Raw genomic sequence first — 22,960 nt, 5'->3', positions numbered from 1 at the left:
GGAGCGGAAATTCCGCGAGAACCCGAGATTACCAAGATGGCGGCGGCGTAGATACCGCGAGAGCTGTGGATTTCCAAGGTGGCGGCGGCGGGAATCCCGCGAGAGCACAGGATATCCAAAATGGCGGCGGGGAGATACCACGAGAGCTGTGGATTTCCAAAATGGCGGTGGCGGACATCCCTCGAGAGCACGGGGTTTCCAAGATGGCGGCGCGGAGATATCGCGAGAGCTCCGGATCTCCAAGATGGCGGAAGCGGAAATCCCACGAGAACCCGGATTACAAAGATGGCGGCGGTGGAAACCTCGCGAGAACCCGGGGCTTTCAAGATGGCGCGGCGGCAGTAGCAGGGGGTGAGTGGGTTCCAGTGGAGGTGAAGCGGCGGCGGGGGGAGGGGATGAGGTTAAAGGCCTTCAGATTAGATATTCCCACAGAGTGAGTGTCCATGGAGGGGGAAGAGTGGCTGAGCTCACGGAGGGTAAGAGCAATCTGCCCACTGACCCCTCCATCCAAATCCCTACAGCACAGAAAGAGGCCATTCAGCCCATCCAGCCTGGTGGGGCCCTATCCCCGGAATCCATGGCCCATCCACAGGACCTCGGTTTAAATAGCAGCATCTGTGGGGAGAGAATCGAGCCAACGTTTGGAGTCTGGATGACCCTGACTAAGGGCTCTGATGTGGAGATGCCGGCGTTGGACTGGGGTGAACACAGTAAGAGTTTTAACACCAGGTTAAAGTCCAACAGGTTTATTTGGTAGCAAATACCATTAGCTCTGACACAGGGTCACCCTGACTCGACACGTTGGCTCGATTCTCTCTCCACAGACGCTGCCAGACCCACTGAGATTCTCCAGCATTTTCTGCTTTTGTTTCAGATTCCAGTGTCTGCAGTATTTTGCTTGATCTAAGTTTAAAGTTTATTTATTAGTGTCACAAGTAGGCCTACATTAACACTGCAATGAAGTTACTGTGAAAATCCCCTCGTCGCCTCACTCCAGCATCTGTTCGGGTACACTGAGGGAGAATTTAGCATGGCCAAAGCACCTAACCAGCACGTCTTTCAGACTGTGGGAGGAAACCGGAGCACCCGAAGTAAACCCACGCAGACACGGGGAGAATGTGCAGACTCCACACACACAGTGACCCAAGCTGGGAATCGAACCCGGGTCCCTGGTGCTGTGAGACAGCAGCGCTAACCACTGTGCTGCACCTACACATTTTTGGTCACTAAGGGGCAATTTAGTATGACCAATCCGCCTAACCCGCACACCTCTTTTACATAGAAATGTGGAAGATAGGAGCAGGAGGAGGCCTTTTGGCCCTTCGAGCCTGCTCCGCCATTCATCACGATCATGGCTGATCATCCAATTCAATAGCCTAATCCTGCTTTCTCCCCATAACCTTTGCTCCCATTTGCCCCAAGTGCCATATCAGCCATCTCTTGAATACATTCAATGTTTTGGCATCAACCACTTCCACAGGCTCACCACTCTTTCGATGAAGAAATGTCTCCTCACCTCTGCCCTAAATGGTCTACTCTGAATACTCAGACCATCCCCCCTGGTTCTTGACTCCCCCACCATCGGGAACGTCCTCCCTGCATTTACCCTGTCTAGTCCTGTTAGAATTTTATAAGTCTCAATGAGATCCCCCCTCATCTGTCTGAACTCCAGCGAAAACAATCCTAATCTAACTAGTTCTGTTTCTGGTGAATGGTAACCACCAGGATGCTGAGGGTCGACAGAGGGATTTGAGATGACAATGCCATTAACGTCGGGAGGTGGGGGGGGAGGGGGGTTGATTTGAGACAATCATAGAATACCTCCAGTACAGAAGGAGGCCATTCAGCCCATCGAGCCTGCACAGATTCTCTGACACAATATTTTTCCCAGACTCTCTTCCCCACCCTATCCTCGTAATGCCATGTATTTACACAGCAAATGTCGCTAACCTACACATCCTGAGACACGAAGGGACAATTTACCTTGATTGGCACCACATCCACCACTCACTCCCAACACTGGAACACGGTGTCAGCAATGTGTGTGTCTACAGGATGCACTGCAGCAACTTCTCAAGTCCTTTTCAGCAGAACTTCCAAACCTTTTACCACCTAGGATGTGGAGATGTCGGTGTTGGACTGGGGTGGGCACAGTAAGAAGTCTCTCAACACCAGGTTAAAGTCCAACAGGTTTATTTGGAATCACGAGCTTTCGGAGCGCTGCTCCTTCATCAGGTGAGTGGAGAGGTAGGTTCACAAGCACGCTTACATGTAGTGTAAGCGTTCTCCAAGGTGGCCTTCAAGACACATGACAATGCAGAATTGCGGATCAGAAACTGACAGCCAAGTCCTGCACGTATGAGGACGGCCTCAACCGGGATCTTAGGTTCATGTCACACTTCATGTAACCCCCACCATTTAACCTGGGCTTGCAAAACCCTACTAACTGTCCTGGCTTGAGACAATTCACACCTCTTTAACCTGTGATTATCCCTCTCTCCACTCACACTGTCTGAACCTGTAAAGACTTGATTACCTGGAAAGAATCGCATTCCAACCATTCTTCACATTCCAATCTGTAATTATCTTGTAATTGTGTCTCTGTCCAGATATGCCATGTTTGTGAACTAACCTCCACTCACTTGATGAAGGGGCAGTGCTCCGAAAGCTCGTGATTCCAAATAAACCTGTTGGACGTTGGCCTGGTGTTGTGAGGCTTCTTACTTTACCCTCTAGGACAGCGGGAACATGGTACCTGTGATGTCGAGAGCAGAGGAATGGCTAGGTGACTGTTAAAATGCTTTTCAAACGCCCACACCATTAGCAGTTTAAAGAAGTTAAATTTTCTTGTTGCAGAAAGCACTGTTATTGCCTTGTGAGGATTAAAGTGAAGCGGGTCGAAGGTGCCTCGTTTCCTCACCATGAATATCCACCCTGCTGGGAATCTGCTGCTCAGAAATTTGAGACTCTGCAACGTTCTCTCCCGTAGATGTGCGTTAACTGGTTTCAGAAGCTGTGCCGCTCACATCCAAACACATGGCTTTGCACCGTTGAAGAGGCAAAATGGCTCCCCTTACTGCCTGGGGAAGCATTTTGATTGGACGACGACCCGATTCCACTTCTCCGAAAAGACGGAGCAGCGAATTCCCTCAGCGGTGTTCGGAAATGAGGCGGAGAATGGGGACGTCCACAGCAGAGAAATCAGCGGTGACTCCGCTCCTTCCAACGGCCGTTCGTCAAACGGGCCGATCGCCAGGAATGGGAGTCCGTCCGCTGAGGTGTTTATCACCGAGCGCTCGACAGAGAGGGACAAATCTTTAGATCAATTCTTCGACAGGCTTCAGAGGTGCACCTCTCCCAGCGACGTGCTGGACCTGTACGTAGAATCCGCAGCAACCCGCAGACCGATCAGCAGCTGCCTGATGACCATGTGGAGGACAACCAAGAGGATGGCGGAGGATCAGAAACGGTACGAGAGGAAGCTGATGTTTGAGCACCCGGGCTTCGAGACCATCTGCCAGCAGGCTGTGAAGGGAGCTCAGTCAATGAGCTGTAACGACTTGGCCTATAGCCTCTTCGCTCTGGTAAAGATCCGAGTGTCGCAACACAGCCGACTCGTTCATACCCTGCTGAGAGTGACTCAGGTAGGTTCAACTGGTGCCTTCCAAAGGCTTGCTGGGTAGAACCGTCAGCCCAGCAGCTGGAACCTGGCTTTTTATACAATCATACATACAATCCTACAGTGCCGAAGGAGTCCATTTGGCCCATCGAGTCTGCACCGTCCCCAATCCCACCCAGGCCCTATTCCCATAACCCCATGCATTTACCCTAACTAGTTCCCCTGACACTAAGGGGCAATTTAAAGTTTATTTATTAGTCACAAGTCAGGCTTACATTAACACTGCAATGAAGTTAACGTGAAATTCCCCTCGTCGCCACACTCCGGCACCTGTTTGTGTCAATTCACCCTAACTAGCACATCTTTCAGACTGTGGGAGGAAACTGGAGCACCCGGTGGAAACCCAAGCAGACACAGGGAGAACGTGCAAACTCCACACAGACAGTGACCCAATCCCTGGCACTGTGAGGCAGCAGTGCTAACCACCATGCTGCCCTTTTTGATTCATTCACAGGACAAGGGTGTCGCTGGCTGGGCCAGCATTTATTGCTCATCCCTAGTTGCCCGAGGGCAGTTGAGAGCGCATTCAACCACATTGCTGTGGCTCTGGAGTCACATGTAGGCCAGACCGGGTAAGGACAGCAGATTTCCTTCCCCAAAGGGACATTAGTGAACCAGATGGGTTTTTTTCGGACTATTGACAATGTTTAATGGTCATCAGTCGATTCTTAATTCCAGATAATTTTATTGAATTCGAATTCCACCATCTGGCGTGGCGGGATTCGAACCAGAACATTAGCTGAGTTTCTGGATTAATAGTCTCGCAATAATCCCATTGGCCATCACCTCCCTGATAGATCACTTTAAAAAACTCTTTTAGCATCAGCTGAAACTTTGTTCTTCCAGTTGACTGTTGCAGGGCTGCTATGATGCTTTGCTTCTTGCTGTAGTTAAAAGTATTGTTCCCCTCAAGTAGCCAGACAAAGCCAGAGTGGTTCAAGGTGAGTTATTGACAACCCCAGGTACAGGACTCTGATTGAGTCATTAAAACCAGTCAGAGTGCAGAATTCAGAAATACACAAGCAATTATAGTTTCAATTTTGATTAAAAGTAATTGGCACATACCAATCAAGGTATAGGAGTTATCTCTATCCACTCACAGTTATTGATTAAGGTTACATCATTCATAAGGTACAGATATTAAAGCCAATCATAATCACATTACGCCTGCTTAGTTATGGCACAGTGGTTAGCACTGCAGCCTCACAGCGCCAGGAACCCGGCTTCAATTCCTGCCTTGGACCTCTGCCTGTGTGGAGTCTGCACGTTTTCCCTGTGTCTGCGTGGGTTTCCTCCGGGTGCTCCGGTTTCCTCCCACAGTCCAAAGATGTGCCGGTTCGGTGGATTGACCATGATTAGTGTCAGGGGGATTAGCTAGGGTAAATACATGGGGTTATGGGAATAGGGTCTGGGTGGTATTGTGCAGACTCGATGGGCCCAATGGCCTCCTTCTGTGCTGTAGGGATTCTATGATAAAGTAAGATATCAACTTGAACTCAGTTTTTTATTGGCTGTCGGTGGTGGGTCAAACATTTTGTTTCACTGAGAAGCCTGTGCTTTGCCAGCATTCTGCTCGTTGTTGACCGGTGCTGGAGTGTAGCGACTCTGTTACTGGGCTAGTAACCGCAGAGAGTTTGAGTTCCAATCCCACTGTGACCCCTGTAGTAACCTGCCTGCACTGTCTGTGGTCTTACAGGAGCGTCTGAACGAGTTTGACGAGAGGGCTCTCTCGGTGCTGTCCAGTTGTTTGAAGAATCTGGACGACAGTAAGAGTGTTGGAGCACTACGGACAGGCCTGAGGTAAGGTCGTAAACTCAACCTCTTCTTGCATTCGTGTCCCAACTCAGTGCGTGTGTCGCTGTCTGCCCCTCCAAACCCGCGACTTCCTCGTCTTTCAAAAATGTGTCTAATTCTACCTTGTATCAATTTAATGATCCAGTCTCCACTGCTCTCTGCAGAAGAGAATTCCACGTAACACTCTTAGAGAGAAAGAAATTCTCCTTATCTCCATCCTAAACTGCACACCCTTTATTCTCTAACTGTGTCCCCCTGGTCCTAGTTACCTCCACAAGTTGAAACATCCGCTCTACAAATTCCCTCGTGCAAGATTAAAGCGCATGGGATTGGAGGAAGTGTATTGAGATGGATAGAAAACTGGTTGGCAGAGAGGAAACAACGAGTAGGAATTAATGGCTGTTTTTCAGATTGGCAGGCAGTAACTAGTGGGGTGCCACAGGGATGGATGCTCGGACCCCAGCTATTCACAATCTCTATTAAATATAACATCTCAAAGTTTGAAGATGATACCAAGTTGGGTGGGAGGGTGAACTGTGACGAGGATGCAGAGATCCTTCAGAATGATCTGGACAGGTTGGGTGAGTGGGCAAATCAATGGCAGATGCAGTATAATTTGGATAAATGTGAGGTTATTCACTTTGGAAGCAAAAACAAGAAGGCAGATTACTACCTGAATGGGTGTAAATTGGGAGAGGGGAGTGTGCAGTGGGACCTGGGTGTCCTTGTACACCAGTCACTGAAGGTAAGCATGCAGGTGCAGCAGGCGGTAAAGAAGGCAAATGGTATGTTGGCCTTCATTGCGAGAGGTTTCAAGTACAGGAGCAGGGATGTGTTGTTGCAATTATACAGGGCCTTGGTGAGGCCACACCTAGAGTATTGTGTGCAGTTTTGGTCTCCTTTTCTGAGGAAGGATGTTCTTGCTCTCGAGGAAGTGCAGCGAAGGTTTACCAGGCTGATTCCGGGGATGGCGGGACTGATGTATGAGGAGAGATTGACTAGGTTAGGATTGTTTTCACTGGAGTTCAGACAAATGAGGAGGGATCTCATAGAGACTTATAAAATTCTAACAGTACCAGACGGGGTAGATGCATGAAGGATGTTCCGATAGTGGGGGGTGTCCAGAACCCGGGATCACAGTCTGAGGATTCGGGGTAGACCATTTAGGACGGAGATGAGGAGACATTTCTTCACCCAAAGAGTGGTGAGCCTGTGGAATTCATTACCACAGGAAGTAGTTGATGCCAAAACATTGAATGTATTCAAGAGGCGGCTGGATATAGCACTTGGAGCGAATGGGGTCAAAGGTTATGGGGAGAAAGCGGGATTAGGCTATTGAGTTGGATGATCAGCCATGATGGTGATGAATGGTGGAGCAGGCTCGAAGGGCCGAATGGCCTCCTCCTGCTCTTATTTTCTATGTTTCACCTTACATTTCCATAAGATCGCCTCTCATTCTTCTAAACTCTAACGGGTGCAGGCCTGACCTGTTCAACGTTTCTGCAAAAGACAAGCCCATCATCCCAGGAGTGAACCTCCTCTGAAATGCTGCTATCGCTGTTATATATTTGTTTCCAATAAAGAGACCAAGGCCTGGAATTCTCCAGCCTTTCTCTTGCCGCTGCCAGAGAGGACGGGGAATTTGGCACTCAGCCAAATCTCCGTTCACTGCAGCGGAACAGGAGAATCCCGCTGGCGTGAACGACCGGGGAATTCAGGTCCACATCTCTACACAGTATTCCAGATGTGGTCTCACTATGACCCGATACCGCTGCAGTTAAACTGCCCCCCTTTTGTATTCCATTCCCCTTGCAATTTCATTCACCTCTTTCATCACTGACTATAACTGCATCACAGCACGCACTTGCACATTTGTTCAAAGTGAATGGATGGAGATTAATATGCTGGGAGTGCACAGTTTACCCAACACGTACGGTGGCACAGTGGTTAGCACTGCTGCCTCACAGCGCCAGGGACCCGAGTTTGATTCCTGGCTTGGGTCACTGTGCGGAGTCTGCACATTCCCCCCCTCGTGTCTGGGTGGGTTTCCTCCGGGTGTTCTGGTTTCCTCCCACAACCCAAAAGACATGCTGGTTAGGGGCATTGGCCATGCCCTTGGCCCTCAGTGTACCCGAGCAGGTGCCAGAGTGTGGCGACTAGGGGATTTTCACAGTAATTTCATTGCAGTGTTAATCTACTGTGGAAGTTAAAATATTCGGATTAAAGTTTCATGCCTTCTCTGTACAGTAGTGGAAAATGTTTATCAGCTTACAGACCTTCAAAAGGAGACAGTGTCTGCTATTCCTGCATGAACAGGCTAATCTGCATCGGCCCCATAACATTCTGCTTTTCCGCCTTCACCAGAGGGTGAGCAAGACCAGATTTTTCCATAACAAATACCAAAGGTGAGATATGGGGATACGCTATGCAAATGAAGGATTAGCAGCAGTCAGTTTTTCATCGAGAAAGGATGAAAAGCCAGGATTTAATTGGCGAATATGTCTGCAAATGAAGGATTGGGAAAATTGCTTCTTTCTGATTTGCTGTAATTGACTATAATTACCAAGTTGTTTGTTTGTAACGTCAGAGACCCTTGCAGGGCGACTGCAGGCTGCTTTCTCCTTGTGCACAAGGCCTCACATCGGATTATCCATGGTGTCTAGTGCTGTTTGTACTCAAGTCGACTAAGAGTGCCTAATGTTGCTGGTAGCCAAGGGTCTCTGACAGTGACACTAATAAATGAACTTAAACAACACGTACCGGCAGCTTCCAACAGGAGTGTCTTGGCAGAATTTTCATGCCAACATAACCTCCCATTTTTTCTGCTGAGCCAGGCTGTACACGCTCCAGAGTGACTGGAGGTGAAATTGTGAAGCAGTAAAACCGTGTAAAGAGACACACACAATATGTCTGGTGTTGGCTCTCTGCAGGCTCCTCGTAGAGATACGTGTTCCACAGATCAGGACAGTGATAGCCCTGCAGACCATGATGAGATGTATTGGGAAGGACGCCCCGCTGCCTCTGAAGAAGAAGCTGGAGGTAGGAAGCTGTTTTTTCATTCTCTGCGTGTGGCCCTCACTGGCAAGGCTGGCGTTAGCTGCACGGGCATGCTTACCTTCTGAGAAGGCAGGGGTGGCCACCTCAGAAGACAGTCAGTCATGTTCGTTTTATTGTGCTGGACTTCTTCTAACCCGACCCTAAGGGGCAATTTAGCATGGCCAATCCACCTAACCTGCACATCTTGGGACACTAAGGGGCAATTTAGCATGGCCAATCCACCTAACCTGCACATCTTTGGATACTAAGGGGCAATTTAGCATGGCCAATCCACCTAACCTGCACATCTTGGGACACTAAGGGGCAATTTAGCATGGCCAATCCACCTAACCTGCACATCTTTGGACACTAAGGGGCAATTTAGCATGGCCAATCCACCTAACCTGCACATCTTGGGACACTAAGGGGCAATTTAGCATGGCCAATCCACCTAACCTGCACATCTTGGGACACTAAGGGACAATTTAGCATGGCCAATCCACCTAACCTGCACATCTTGGGACACTAAGGGGCAATTTAGCATGGCCAATCCACCTAACCTGCACATCTTGGGACACTAAGGGGCAATTTAGCATGGCCAATCCACCTAACCTGCACATCTTTGGACACTAAGGGGCAATTTAGCATGGCCAATCCACCTAACCTGCACATCTTTGGATTGTGGGAGGAAACAGGAGCACCCGGAGGAAACCCACGCAGACACGGGGAGAACCTGCAGACTCCACACAGACAGTGACCCGAGGCTGGAATTGAACCCAGGTCTCTGGCACTGTGAGGCAGCAGTGCTAATGGTGGAATAGGTTCGAGAAGCTAACTGGTCAGTGGGGCTTCGGTGATGGTGACAATCTTAATCTACCGCGTGGAGGATGCTATGGATCACTAGATGGATGTTGCACTGTTCTCACGTGGTAACTGTTGCTATGCATATCATTGGCACAATGCTACAGTTTTAACACTTCAATTCAGATAAGTGGCGGCGTGTTATTTGAAATGTTAAGACCCAGTATTGTTTGAGACTGCTGTGAGGTGATGCCAAAGCTCTTGCTTTCTGTTTCACAGAGCAAGGCACTCTCCCTGCTGAAGGAGTTCACCCTTCCTAACTCTCAGTATATGTTTGTAACACTGGCAGCAATGGGCCACCGCTCTCACTCCCTCTTAGAGGCCTGCAGTAACAGGGTGATCGGTAAGTGATCCTTCAATTTAAAACTCTCACTTTATTCTCTTATTTTCCAGGCCCACCCCCGTTTCGTCCCCACCTTTCTCTGTCATCTCCTCCAACCAACAACACGCTGATTTCTCGGCCCTTCCCCGGTTCGGCACATCCTCGATTTAATTGCTCCGACATTCGCAGCTGAGCTCAGCGACTCCAGAAATCTCAAAATGTTTAAGATCCTGAGCGGCCTCGACGGGGTGGATGTGGAGAGGAAGTTTCCTCTTGTGGGAGAACCTAGAACTAGGCGGTCACTGCTAAAAATGAAGAGGTTGCTCGTTTAAGACAGAGGTGTCGGGTGACAGAGGGGCAGCGCGGTGGCACAGTGGTTAGCGCTGCTGCCTCACAGCGCCAGGGACCCGGGTTCGATTCCCGGCTTGGGTCACTGTCTGTGCGGAGTCTGCAGGTTCTCCCCGTGTCTGCGTGGGTTTCCTCCGGGTGCTCCTGTTTCCTCCCACAATCCAAAGATGTGCAGGTTAGGTGGATTGGCCGTGCTAAATTGCCCCTTAGTGCAAGGGGGACTAGCTAGGGTAAAGGCATGAGGTTGTGGGGATGGGCCTGGGTAGGATTGTGATTGGTGCAGACTCAATGGGCCAAATGTCCTCCTTCCGTACTCTATGATTCTATGAGGAGAAATATTTTCTCGGAAGTTTGAGAGTCTTGGGAATTCTTTTCTGCAAAGGACGGTGGAAGCAGAGTCTTTTTTAAGGCAGAGCGAGATAGACTCTTGATTAACAAGGGGGTGAAAGTTTATTGGGGGTCGGCAGGAATGTGGGGCTGAGGTTATGATCAGATTTTTTTTTTGGAATCATTTGTGGGATATGGGCGTCGCTACTTGGTCAGTATTTATTGCCCATCCCTAGTTGCCCTTGGAGGGCAGTTGCTTGAGAGTCAACCACATTGCTGTGGCTCTGGAGTCACATGTAGGCCAGACCGGGTAAGGACGGCAGATTTCCTTCCCTAAAGGACATTAGTGAATCAGATGGGTTTTTCCGACAATGGTTTCATGGTCATCAGTGGATTCTAAACTCCAGATTTTTTTTTTTATTGAATTCAAATTTCGCCAATTGCCGCGGCGGGATTCGAACCCGGGTCCCCAGAACATTAGCCGAGTTTCTGGAGTAATTGCAGGAGAAAAGAGCCGACGTTTCGAGTCCAGATGACCCTTTGTCAATCTGGACTCCAAACGTCAGCTCTTTTCTCTCCTCACAGATGCTGCCAGACCTGCTGAGATTTTCCAGCATTTTCTCTTTTGGTTTCGGATTCCAGCATCTGCAGAAATTTGCTTTTATTTTTCTGGATTAATTGTCTAGCGATAATACCACTCGGCCACTGCCTCCCCAGATCTGCCCTGATGTACCTGAACAGCAGAGCAGGTTTGAGGGGCTGAGTGGCCTGCTCCTTTTTGTATGTTATTCCCACCCTAAACTCGGTTGGTATTTGTCCTCATGTATTGGGATACAGTGAAAAGCTCCTTAAAACCTCCCCCTTTAACTCTTTCGGTCACTTGGCCTCATAGTCAAGCTCGGTGTTAATTCTTATTTTGATGCCCCCTGTGAAGCATCTTGAAAGTTTAACTACCTTAAAGGCCACTTCATAATTCATGTTGGTGAATCGTGGCTTGGAATGAACTTGGACTTGACTGCAATTGACAGGCCTTAAGCCCCAAGCACAAAGTCCTGGGCGACGGGGAGGGAGAATCATAGAACCCTACAGTGCAGAAGACCATTCGGCCCATCAAGTCTTCCCCGACAATAATCCAGGTCCTATCCCATTAACCCCATGCATTTACCCTAGCTAATCCTCCTGACACTAAGGGGCAATTTGGCATGGCTAATCCACCTAACCCGCACATCTTTATGGACTGTGGGAGGAAACCGGAGCACCCGGAGGAAACCCACGCAGACACATGCAAACTCTACACAGTCATCCGAGGCCAGAATGGAACCCGTATCCCTGGCATTGTGAGGCAGCAGTGCTAACCACTGTGCCACCATGGATTTGATTTATTATTGTCACATGTATTGGGATACAGTGAAAAGTATTGTTCTTTGCGGGCTATACAGACAAAAGCATACAGTACATAGGGGAGAAGGAAAGGAGAGGGTGCAGAATATAGTGTTACAGTCATAGCTAGGGTGTAGAGAAAGATCAGCTTAATATATGGTAGGTCTATTCAAAAGTCTGACAGCAGCAGGGAAGAAGCTGTTCTTGAGTCGGTTGGTACGTGACCTCAGACTTTTGTACATTTTTCCCGACAGAAGAAGGTGGAAGAGAAAATGTCTGGGGTGAGTGGGGTCCTTGATTATGCTGGCTGCTTTTCCTGAGGCAGCGGGAAGTGTAGACGGAGCCAATGGATGGGAGGCTGGTTTGCGTGATGGACTGGGCAATGAAGTACAAGGGAGAAGGCCTGTGATGGGGCAGCAGGCCGGAGAAATTGAATGATACGAGATGATGTTGCAAGGCAAAATAGGGTGATAACGGGACAGGGATAGAGACAAAAGGTGGGTCTGAAGGAAGTTATAGCTAAACAAGAGGGATTGTGATGAGTAGGCACAGTGGAGAACATGGCGGAGGGAAGGGGAGTCATTCCAATGGACCATGAGGATTGTTTGATTGTGATTTCTGTTTTAAAAGAGAAAGACGGGGAACTCTTTGCCATGTCTAATTGTACCGTGTTGTTCCTCCAGAGAATATCCACGGTGTCCCGTTTTGGAGACTCGTGCACGTTTTGCAGTCCAGCAAGGATCTCCAGTATCGCAATCCGGCTCTGCTTAGTGCCATTGGTGACCACGTGGCATCAACCCCGGCTATCTGGCAGGTTAAGCAGGTGAGACGGCAACCAGGACCGACCAAGTCTGAAGGAGCGGCCTTTTAATTGGCTCTTTGAAGGGGACGCATTTACTGGGCTGTTGGGGGAAGAAAGCAGGGGGAGGGGGACAAACTGGATAGCTGGCTCAGCGACCTTTCTAATAGGAAGGGTGTGGGGGTGGGAGGGTCAATAGTGAGGGATGGAGGCAAGGGCAAGCTGATCCCCCCCCACCTTCCCCAGCTCGATGGAGCATTGTGGGTAGAAGTGCAGGCAACATGGCGGGAATGAGGAGATGGCCTGGATCCAGCAAATGCTGTGGGGGCGGTGAGATTATTAGCCCCTTGACTCTCCTTCACTTTTATTGCTTTTGTCTTGAGATTTTTTCATGTACCCCTGGTTGAATACTCCCGTCGAAGACAGTGCAGCAGGGCAGGAGGTCTGACAGTGACAGATTGCTATGCCAACGCTGAGGAAACTTTACCGTCAAGTTTAGCCTTAATATACTTCACTAGAAGTGCCTGGTGAGGAGGGGGGGAGGGTGGGGGGGGGGGTGGGGACTAGCATGATCATCAGTTAACAGCTGATCAGTGATAGCTGGCCTACCTCACAACCGCAATGTCCTTATTTACCGTGATAAGTGCAGAAAGCCATGGGCCATTATTTTTCTCTCTCTCCCAGTTCATTCTCTTCCTCGTGCTGTTTGCGGATCTCAGCTTTCGCCATGCCAAGTTGATGGACACGTTTGCACAGATCATGCCCGCCCACTCCGAATCCTTGACGTTGAAGGACGTGCTCTCGGTTCTCCGCGTGTACGCCCTGCTGAACCACCAGCCGGCCACGAGTGGGAAGGAACAGTAAGTCTCGATCCTGTTCGTGCTCCGTCTAGCAAACTGTCCCGGTGTTATAGAATCATAGAATCCTACAGTGCAGAAAGAGGCCATTCGGCCCATCAAGTCTGCACCGACCACAATCCCACCCAGGCCCTATCCACATATCCCTACATATTTACCCACTAACCCCTCTAACCTACGCATCCCGGGACACTAAGGGGCAAATTAGAATGGCCAATCAACCTAGCCCGCACATCTTTGGACTGTGGGAGGAAACCGGAGCACCCGGAGGAAACCCACGCAGACACGAGGAGAATGTGCAAACTCCACACACACAGTGACCCGAGCCGGGAATCGAACCCAGGTCTCTGGAGCTGTGAAGCAGCAGTGCTAACCACTGTGCTACCGTGCCGCCCAATTGTTCCTTGCATTAACATCCCAGGAAATCTGCCATCCTTACCCGGGTCTGGCCTACATGTGACTCCAGAGCCTCTGAACCTTAAATATGGCAAAATGTCCCGAGGTGCTTCGCGGGTATGTAATCAGTCAAACTTTGAGACTGAGCTATATTAGCGATATAAGGACGGGATCAAAAACCTACTCAAGAGTTTTAAGGAATAACTTGAGAGACGTTTAGGGAGAGAATTCCTTGCAGCTGAAAGCTTGTAGATTGATTTTTTAAAAATTCATTTCATGGGATGTGGGTGTCGCTGGCAAGGCCACCAGTTGCTGCCCACATCTAGTTGCCCTTCAACAGTCTCACTCGGCCATTTCAGAGGGCAGTTAAGAATCAGCCACATTGCTGTGGCTCTGGAGTCACATGTAGGCCAGACCGGGTAAGGACGGCAAGGCACTGGTGAGGCCGCAACTGGAATACTGTGTGCAGTTTTGATCCCCTTATTTGCGAAAGGATATATTGGCCGTGGAGGGAGTGCGGAGAAGGTTCACCAGGTTGATACCGGAGATGAGGGGTGTTGATTATGAGGAGAGATTAAACAGATTGGGTCTGTACTCGTTGGAGTTTAGAAGGATGAGGGGTGATCTTATAGAGACATATAAGATAATGAAGGGGCTGGATAGGGTAGAGGTGGAGAGATTCTTTCCACTTAGAAGGGAAACCAGAACTAGAGGGCACAGCCTCAAAATAAGGGGGGGCCGGTTCAGAACAGAGTTGAGGAGGAACTTCTTCTCTCAGAGGGTAGTGAATCTCTGGAATTCTCTGCCCATTGAAGTGGTGGAGGCCTCCTCGTTGAATATGTTTAAATCACGGGTAGATAGTTTTCTGATCGATAAGGGAATTGGGGGTTATGGGGAGCAGGCGGGTAAGTGGAACTGATTCGCTTCAGATCAGCCATGATCTTGTTGAATGGCGGGGCAGGCTCGAAGGGCCAGATGGCCTACTCCTGCTCCTATTTCTTATGTTCTTATTTCCTTCCCTAAAGGACATTAGCGAACCAGATGTTTTTTTGTAATGACAGTCCATGATAGTTTCACAGTCACCAGAACTGTGACCAGCCGCCAACTACAGGTTTTTAATTGAATTTAAATTCCACCAGCTGCAGGTTTTGAACCCCAGTCCCCAGAACATTAACCTGGGCCTCTGGATTGCTGGTGTGGTGACATTACCACCACACTACCGTCCTGGTGGGAAGGGATCCGTCGCAATTCTCACAGTTCAGTTGATGGCATTTTGAAGTCAGACACCTGAAGATTCAAGTCCCACCACTGTGGCACAGTGGGTTAACACTGCTGCTTCACAGCTCCAGGGACCTGGGTTCGATCCTGGGTCACTGTCTGTGTGGAGTTTGCACATTCTCCTCGTGTCTGCGTGGGTTTCCTCCGGGTGCTCCGGTTTCCTCCCACAGTCCAAAGGTGTGCGGGTTAGGTTGATTGGCCATGCTAAAAATTGCCCCTTAGTGTCCAGGGATGCGCAGGTTAGAGGGATTAGGGGGTAAAATATGTAGGGATATGGGGGTAGGGCCTGGGTGGGATTGTGGTCGGTGCAGACTCGATGGGCCGAATGGCCTCTTTCTGCACTGTAGGGTTTCTAAGATTCACCCCAGGACTCGAACACACAATCCAGGCACAGACTCCAATGCAGCATTGAGGAAACGCTACCTGAGTTGATGTCTTTTGAGTGAGCTGTTCAGTCAAGGCCCTTTCTGCACTCTTAGTGTTGGATTCATTCATTTGTTTGAATAGAGGAGGGGACAACATTAGTACGAGTTTTAAAATGGTTTTCTTTTATTGAACAGAACCTAAAAAAATAACATAACAGAAGCAAAAGAGCAAACTTGGAGACTTGCTTCTCAGCCAGGCCCTTGAACCGAACTTGGAACACTCAACTGAAACACTCTAAAACCCAAACTATATTTCAACCCTTATCTCATTATTGGAAGTGTTTTTCTCAGGCTGTTTCCTTCTAGAAAAATAATCCTTGCAGCTGCTGCTATGCTGTTGTTTGCCTGTATTGTGTACCCTTAAGGAATGCAGTCAATTTTTAGCTAACCCATCTTGCCTTCTGATTCTTCCTGTTGTCAATTGGTCAGCTTAGCGAGTTAGTTAACCACTACAGTCTAGCGTTTAAATGTAAATGTGCATTGGCAGAAATATCTCAAAAAGAAGTCTTTGTATAGACTGAAGCTAACAGGGCTAAGCATATACATGATCCCTCAATTAGGTAGGTGTTAGAGAGCCCATGGCACTATTATCAAAAGGAGCAGAATAGTTCAAGTTTATTTATTAGTGTCACAAGTAGGCTTACATTAACACTGCAATGAAGTTACTGTGAAAATCCCCTAGTCGCTACATTCCAGCGCCTGTTTGGAGTGGATGAGGGAGAATTTAGCACGGCCAATGCACCTAATCAGCACGTCTTTCAGACTGTGGGAGGAAGCCGGAGCACCGGACGGAAACCCACGCAGACACGGGGAGAGCGTGCAGACTCCGCACAGACAGTGACCCAAGCCGGGAATCAAACCCAGATCCCTGGCGCTGTGAGGCAGCAGTGCCAACCACTGTGCCACCCATAGATTCTCCCTGGTACTTATGCTATTATCTGAGCGGCACAATGGTTAGCACTGCTGCCTCACAGCTCCAGGGACCCAGGTTCGATTCCGGCCTCGGTTAATGGCTGTGTGGAGTTTGCACGTTCTCCCCATGTGGGTTTCCTCCGGGTGCCCCGGTTTCCTCCCACAGTCCAAAGATGTGCGGGTTAGGTGGATTGGCCGTGCTAAATTGTCCCTTAGTGTCAGGGAGATCAGCAGACTAAATACGTGGGGTTATGGGAATAGGGCCTGGATTATGGTCGGTACAGACCTGATGAGCTAAATGGCCTCCTCCTGCACTGCGGGGATTCTATGATATTTATCCCTTAACCAATATCACAAAAATAAGAGAGCATTTTGTTATTTATTTCACTGATCTCTTGTGAGACCACATTGTGCACAAAATGGCCGCCCCGACAATCCAATTGTCACCTCGTTGTAGAAGTTCTTTAAATAAAACAAGCAGAGTGAACAATGTCATAATGTTAAAGTCTCTGTGTATCCCTAATGGACATTTTAGCTGAGGTGGTCTGATTGTAACCCACTAAAATATCATAAAAATCAGCGTTACGAATGAAAAACCCAGGCATTCAGCTCTGTTTATCGAGTGTGAATCAGCCAGGCCTGGCTGATATATTTTAAGGTAATCTGATTTAAACCCTGGATGTACTCTTAAGAAAAAGCAGAAAAAATAAAGCCCCACAGGACAATACTGCATTTGGTCACATTTATATCAAACTTGTTAAAATGGAATCTGGTGGCTAGCTAATCCATGCTGAACCCTTACCAGTTCATAATTGTGAACTATAAGCTCATACCCCAATGATACCCAATTCAGATTTGATTCTGGACTGTTCAAAATCCTTCACATATTTCACTTGTCAATCCATAGATGTTGGTTGATGGTTTTATCTTGACTTGGAAATCTGACCATGTACCATGTTAGTATAATGTGTTGTGCGTCAACGTGTTAAGAATAGAATAGAATCCCTACAGCGCAGGAGAGGCCATTTGGCCCATCAAGTCTGCCCCGATTCTCTGACAGAGTATCTTACCAGGTCCTCTCTCTGTAACCCCACGTTTCCCATGGCCAATCCCCCTAACCTGCACATTTTTGGACACTAAGGGATAATTTAGCATGGCCAATCCACCTAACCTGCACATCTTCAGACAGTAAGCCTTTTGTCTTGGTATCATTCTTTTGAGGATGATCGTGGGGAAGGTGTTGTTGTTTATCCTTACTTATTGTGGTTTACAAGAACGATACCTGGACTTTAGGGGTTAGGTTATGAAGAGAGATGAGACAAATTAGACCTATTATGGTAAAAATTGCAGCATGCTGCTGTGCAGAGGGACCTGGGTGTCCTTGTGCATGAATTGCAAAAAGTTGGTTTGCAGGTGCAGCAGGTAATTAAGAAGACAAATGGAATTTTGTCCTTCATTGCGAGAGGGATGGAGTTTAAAAACAGCAAGGTTATGTTGCAGCTGTATAAGGTGCTGGTGAGACCACACCTAGAGTACTGTGTACAGTTTTGGTCTCCTTACTTGGGAAAGGATGTACTGGCACTGGAGGGGGTGCAGAGGAGATTCACTAGGTTGATTCTGGAGTTGAGAGGGTTGGCTTATGAGGAGAGACTGAATAGACTGGGACTATACTCATTGGAATTCAGAAGAATGAGAGGAGATCTTATCGAAACATATAAGATTATGAAGGGAATAGATAAGATAGAAGCAGGGAAGGTGTTTCCAGTGGCGGGTGAAACTAGAACTAGGGGGCATGGCCTCAAAATAAGGGGGAGCAGATTTAGGACTGAGTTGAGGAGGAACTTCTTCACCCAAAGGGTTGTGAATCTGTGGAATTCCCTGCCCAGTGAAGCAGTTGAGGCTACCTCATTGAATGTTTTTAAGGCAAGGATAGATAGACTTTTGAACAGTAATTAAGGGTTATGGTGAGCGGGCGGGTAAGTGGAGCTGAGTCCACGAAAAGATCAGCCATGATCTTATTGAATGGCGGAGCAGGCTCGAGGGGCCAGATGGCCTACTCCTGCTCCTAGTTCTTATGTTCCTATTGTTGCGAATTCAGAAGGTTGAGGGGAGATCTAATAGAAGTCAACAAAATATTTACAGGGAAGGACAGAGTGGATAAGGATAAATTGTTTTCAGTAGTTGAAGGCACGAGAACCAGGGGCCACAATCTAACAGTTAGGACCAAACCTTTCAGGAAAAATGTTAGAAAACACGTCTACACGCAGAGAGTGGGGGAGGATTGTAACTCTCCTCCACAATTGTTAAGATGGACACATTTTTATTGAGCAGGGGATATGGAGTCAGGCCACAGATCAGCCATGATCTTATTGAAGGGCGGCAGAGTGGGCTCGAGGGGCTGAATGGCCTCCTCCTGCTGCTATGTGTCAGCCTTGACATTCTGATTGGTTTAGAAGATGAATTGAGGTTCCTTTGTGTCCTTCCTTCCCGTCTCCACCAGATTTCTCCAGACTTTAAGTGATGTGTTTGAGATGTATTTGTCAAAGTGTTCATCTCTGGAACTTCTCCATGGGATTTACTCCTTCTGTCTGCTGGGCCACTATCCCCAGGCTGCTCTCAGCCAGCTGTTTCAGGAAGATATCCTGAGCGAGCTTCAGTCAAAAGGTAAGTGACTGTCGCTTTACTCTTTCCTGTCACTTCACTACCAGCGTACGCCATTTAGCCCCTTCAGCCTGCTCCACCAACACTGAATTAGACCATGGCTGATCTCAACTCCACCTACCTGCCTTGTTGCCATAACCTCTAGGGGCGGCATGGTGGCACAGTGGTTAGCACTGCTGCCTCACAGCGCCAGGGTTCAATTCCCGGCTTGGGTCACTGTCTGTTTGCACATTCTCCCTGTGTCTGCGTGGGTTTCCTCCGAGTGAATCATAGAATCCTTCAGTGCAGAAGGATGCCATTTCTTTATTTATTTATAAGTTTATTTATTAGTGTCACAAGTAGGCATACATTAACACTGCAATGAAGTTACTGTGAAAATCCCCTAGTTGCCACACTTGCCCCATCGAGTCTGCACCAACCACAATCCCACCCAGGCCCTATCCCCATAACCCCATACATTTACTCTAGCTAGTCCCCCTGACACTAAGGGGCAATTTAGCATGGCCAATTCACACATCTTTGGACTGTGCGAGGAAACCCACGCAGACACGGGGAGAATGTGCAGACTCCACACAGACAGTGATCCAAGCCGGGCATCGAACCTGGGCCCCTGACACTGTGAGGCAGCAGTGCTAACCACCGTGCCACCACGGTGTTCCGGTTTCCTCCCAGTCTCCAAAGATGTGCTGGTTAGGTGCATTGGCCACCTAATACCCATCCGTGATGGGATTTGAACCCGTGTCCCCAGAGTCTGGACCTCTGGATTACGCGTCCACTGCGCCACCAACTGTGACCACACAGTTATTTATATAAGTGTAACAGAACTTGAACCTTTTGTGTTCCAGTCCTCTTGTATTAAAGGTTGATATTCGATTAGCTTTTAGAAATCTCTCTGCTTCTCCACGCTTTCTCATTTTCTCACTAGAGAATGTTCAAATTTATCTTTCTTTGGAACAAAGTGGATGATTTCAAGGCTTTCCCACACTGAGTTCCATCTGTCCTCCTCCCTTCGTCTGTCAGTGTCCCCATTACAGCTTTCTGCTTTAATGCTACATTAAGGCAGCACGGTGGCACAGTGGTTAGCACTGCTGCCTCACAGCGCCAGGGACCCGGGTTCAATTCCAGCCTCGGGTCACTGGTCTGTGTGGAGTTTGTACGTTCTCCCCGTGTCTGCGTGGGTTTCCTCCGGGTGCTCCGGCTTCCTCCCACAGTCCAAAGATGTGCGGGTTAGGGGGATTGACCGTGCTAAATTGTTCCTTAGTATCAGGGGGCCAGCAGGGTAAATATGTGAGGTTTCAGGGATAGGGCCTGGGTGGGATTGTGGTCGGTGCAGACTTGATGGACCAAATGGCCTCTTTCTGCACTGTAGGGATTCTATGATTACACTGACCGTGCCGGCTAGTGTACTGCGATCAGTCGTCTAAGTCATTTATATCAGTGGTGAAAAGATGCGGGCCCTAGCACTGATCTTGGAGGACATCACTGGCCACACCTTGCCAATTTCAGTACAGACCCATTATCTCTACCCTGTCTCCTACCTCCGAACCAATTCCCTACCCATCTTACTTGCCGTTGCACAACCTAGCACAATTATTTAGAGGGTCATTGTTTGGGCAGATGAACTGAGGATCCATTTATGCCCCTATAAATAGAGGCAGGCTGCAACTGTGGTGGTTCAAATGCACATTTGTAATTCCTATTTCTCAATAGAAGGTTATAGAAGGCCCATCGAGTCCACTCCGCCATTCGATCATGGCTGATATGCTCCTCATCCCCATTTTCCTGCCTTCCCCCCATAACCCTTCACCCCATTACCAATTAAAAATCTGTCTAACTCCTCCTTAAATTTACTCACTGTCCCAGCATCCACCGCACTTTGGGGGAGCGAATTCCACAGATTCACAACCCTTTGGGAGAAGTAGTTTCTCCTCAACTCTGTTTTAAATTTGCGACCCCTTATCCTAAGACTGTGACCTCTCGTCCTAGAATGTCCCACAAGAGGAAGCATCCGCTCCACGTCTACTTTATCCATACCTTTTATCATCTTGTATACCTTAAGTTGATCTCCCCTCATTCTTCTAAATTCCAGAGAGTATCGGCCTAAACTGTTCAATCTCTCTTCACACGACAAACCCCTCATCTCTGGAATCAATCGAGTGAAAAGGGTATAAAGATAGGCTCCATTCTTCACCACTTGGCTTTCTGGAATATAACAACCTGGATCATTTCTCTCAAGGTCCAAGTAAACTACAACGCCATGTGTTCATCGTTACTTTGAAACCCTCTCTGATTTTATTCTTTCTAGCCAATTCCTACCGGGAGTCAAATGAGCGAATGCTTCAGTGCATCTACCTGTGCCTGGAGTTAGAAAATCCATCCTTCACCAGGCCAGCCAGTGCCAGTATTGCCAATCCTTTACTGCCCGGTGCTACAGCGAACCTGGAGGTGCGGAAGGCCTTGGATACCGTCTTGGGTGACAGCAGCCTGTATCGCCAGGGGTTGGTGTTGAAAAACATTCATTTTATAGGTATTTGAATTTAAAGAAAAGCACCAGTCAGTTACTTGAGAACTTTGTTGCTTTGTGGCTTCAAAAGGCGATTATTGAGGGGGTTTAGTACCTTTTGCCAATCAGGTGTCACGGGCTTGGACAGGGAGAAGAGGCGATGGATCAGAATGAGGGACTTCAGTCGGGATCGTTCTCCTTTGGGTAGGAAAGAGTGAGGGGAAATGTAATAGAACTGTGGGGCGGCGCGGTGGCACAGAGGTTAGCATTGCTGCCTCACAGCGCCAGGGACCCGGGTTCAATTCTGGCCTCCCAGGTGACTTTGTGTGGAGTTTTGCATGTTCTCCCCGTGTCTGCGTGGGTTTCCTCTGGGTGCTCCAGTTTCTTCCCACACTCCAAAGATACGCAGGTTAGGTGGATTGGCCAGGCTAAACAATCCCTTTAATGTCAGGGGATTTAGCAGGGTAAACACGTGGGGTTACGGGTATTGGGTGGGATTGTTGTCGGTGCAGACTCGATGGGCCAAATGGCCTCCTTTTGAACTGTAGAGATTCTGTGAAAACAATGAGGGGCCTTGATAGAGTAAAGCAGGAGAAGGTGCTTCACGTGGTAGGAGAGTCAGAGGATGCCGGCAAGACTTGAGGATGCAGAGTTAAAGTAGTTGGGAAAAGAGATTCTTTGAACTCAGAAAGTTATGAACTGGAACACTGCCTGAAAGGCAGCTGGGAGCAGAGTCAATAATAAAGGAGATTGGATATGGAGTTGAAAGGGAAAATTTTACACAGCTATGGAAAAAAGCAGAGGGATGGGGCAAATTAGTCCAGAACTAGGGGGTCATCGTTTGAGGATAAGGGGTAAACCTTCGAGAACTGAGGTGAGGAGAAATTTCTGAATGTGTGGAATTCACTCCCACAGAAAGTAGTTGAGGCCAAAACGTTGTCTGATTTCAAGAAGAAATTAGATATAGCTCTTGGAGCTAAAGAGATCAAGGGATATGGGGGGGAAGGGGGGTCAGGATATTGAATTCAATGATTAACCAGGATCAAAATGAATGGCAGAGCAGGCTCGAAGGGCCGAATGGCCTCCTCCTGCTTCCAGTTTCGATCTTTCTATTTTCAAAGAGCCAGCTCGAATGCAAACCATAGCAGGTGATGAAATTTTCACTCCTGAAACTGGGGCGCAGCGGGCGTGAAGAATCGGTGCCGAGGTCAGCAGAACTCTAACCACTGAATTTACCTCAGAATATTTGTTGTAACGGAGCGGAGAGTGCCGGAAAAGTCAGCTGTGGGCTGAGCAGGAGGGTGGATGAGGGTTTCAGCAGCTGATGGGCTGAGCTAAGGGGAACAAGTGAACGAAAGCAAAAACAAGGCGGCAGATTACTA

The 22,960-nt window shown here is 48.5% G+C and overlaps 1 protein-coding gene across 3 annotated transcripts in view; it reads left to right on the top strand.

Annotated features, from left to right (window-relative positions):
* Window positions 1-317: 317 nt before the first annotated feature.
* Window positions 318-22,960, top strand: part of fastkd2 (FAST kinase domains 2) — a 45,334-nt gene continuing 22,691 nt past the window's right edge. For 2 of the 3 annotated variants that reach the window (XR_013499568.1, XM_078228970.1), the window contains exons 1-9: window positions 318-351; window positions 2,857-3,644; window positions 5,376-5,479; window positions 8,404-8,512; window positions 9,590-9,713; window positions 12,431-12,570; window positions 13,231-13,406; window positions 18,915-19,078; window positions 21,381-21,602. Coding sequence is in view for 2 of the 3 variants with exons in the window: in XM_078228970.1 (XP_078085096.1) it covers window positions 2,922-3,644; window positions 5,376-5,479; window positions 8,404-8,512; window positions 9,590-9,713; window positions 12,431-12,570; window positions 13,231-13,406; window positions 18,915-19,078; window positions 21,381-21,602 (1,762 nt within the window). In the remaining variant the exon portion in view is untranslated. The remainder of the gene's footprint in view (window positions 352-2,856; window positions 3,645-5,375; window positions 5,480-8,403; window positions 8,513-9,589; window positions 9,714-12,430; window positions 12,571-13,230; window positions 13,407-18,914; window positions 19,079-21,380; window positions 21,603-22,960) is intronic. The other variant, XM_078228972.1, reaches the window with a different exon arrangement.

This window comes from Mustelus asterias, chromosome 14 (assembly GCF_964213995.1).
Source record: "Mustelus asterias chromosome 14, sMusAst1.hap1.1, whole genome shotgun sequence".
Classification (NCBI taxonomy): Eukaryota; Metazoa; Chordata; class Chondrichthyes; order Carcharhiniformes; family Triakidae; genus Mustelus; species Mustelus asterias.
Note: the sequence above shows the minus strand (reverse complement) of the source record. Positions and strands in the feature narration are given on the sequence as shown.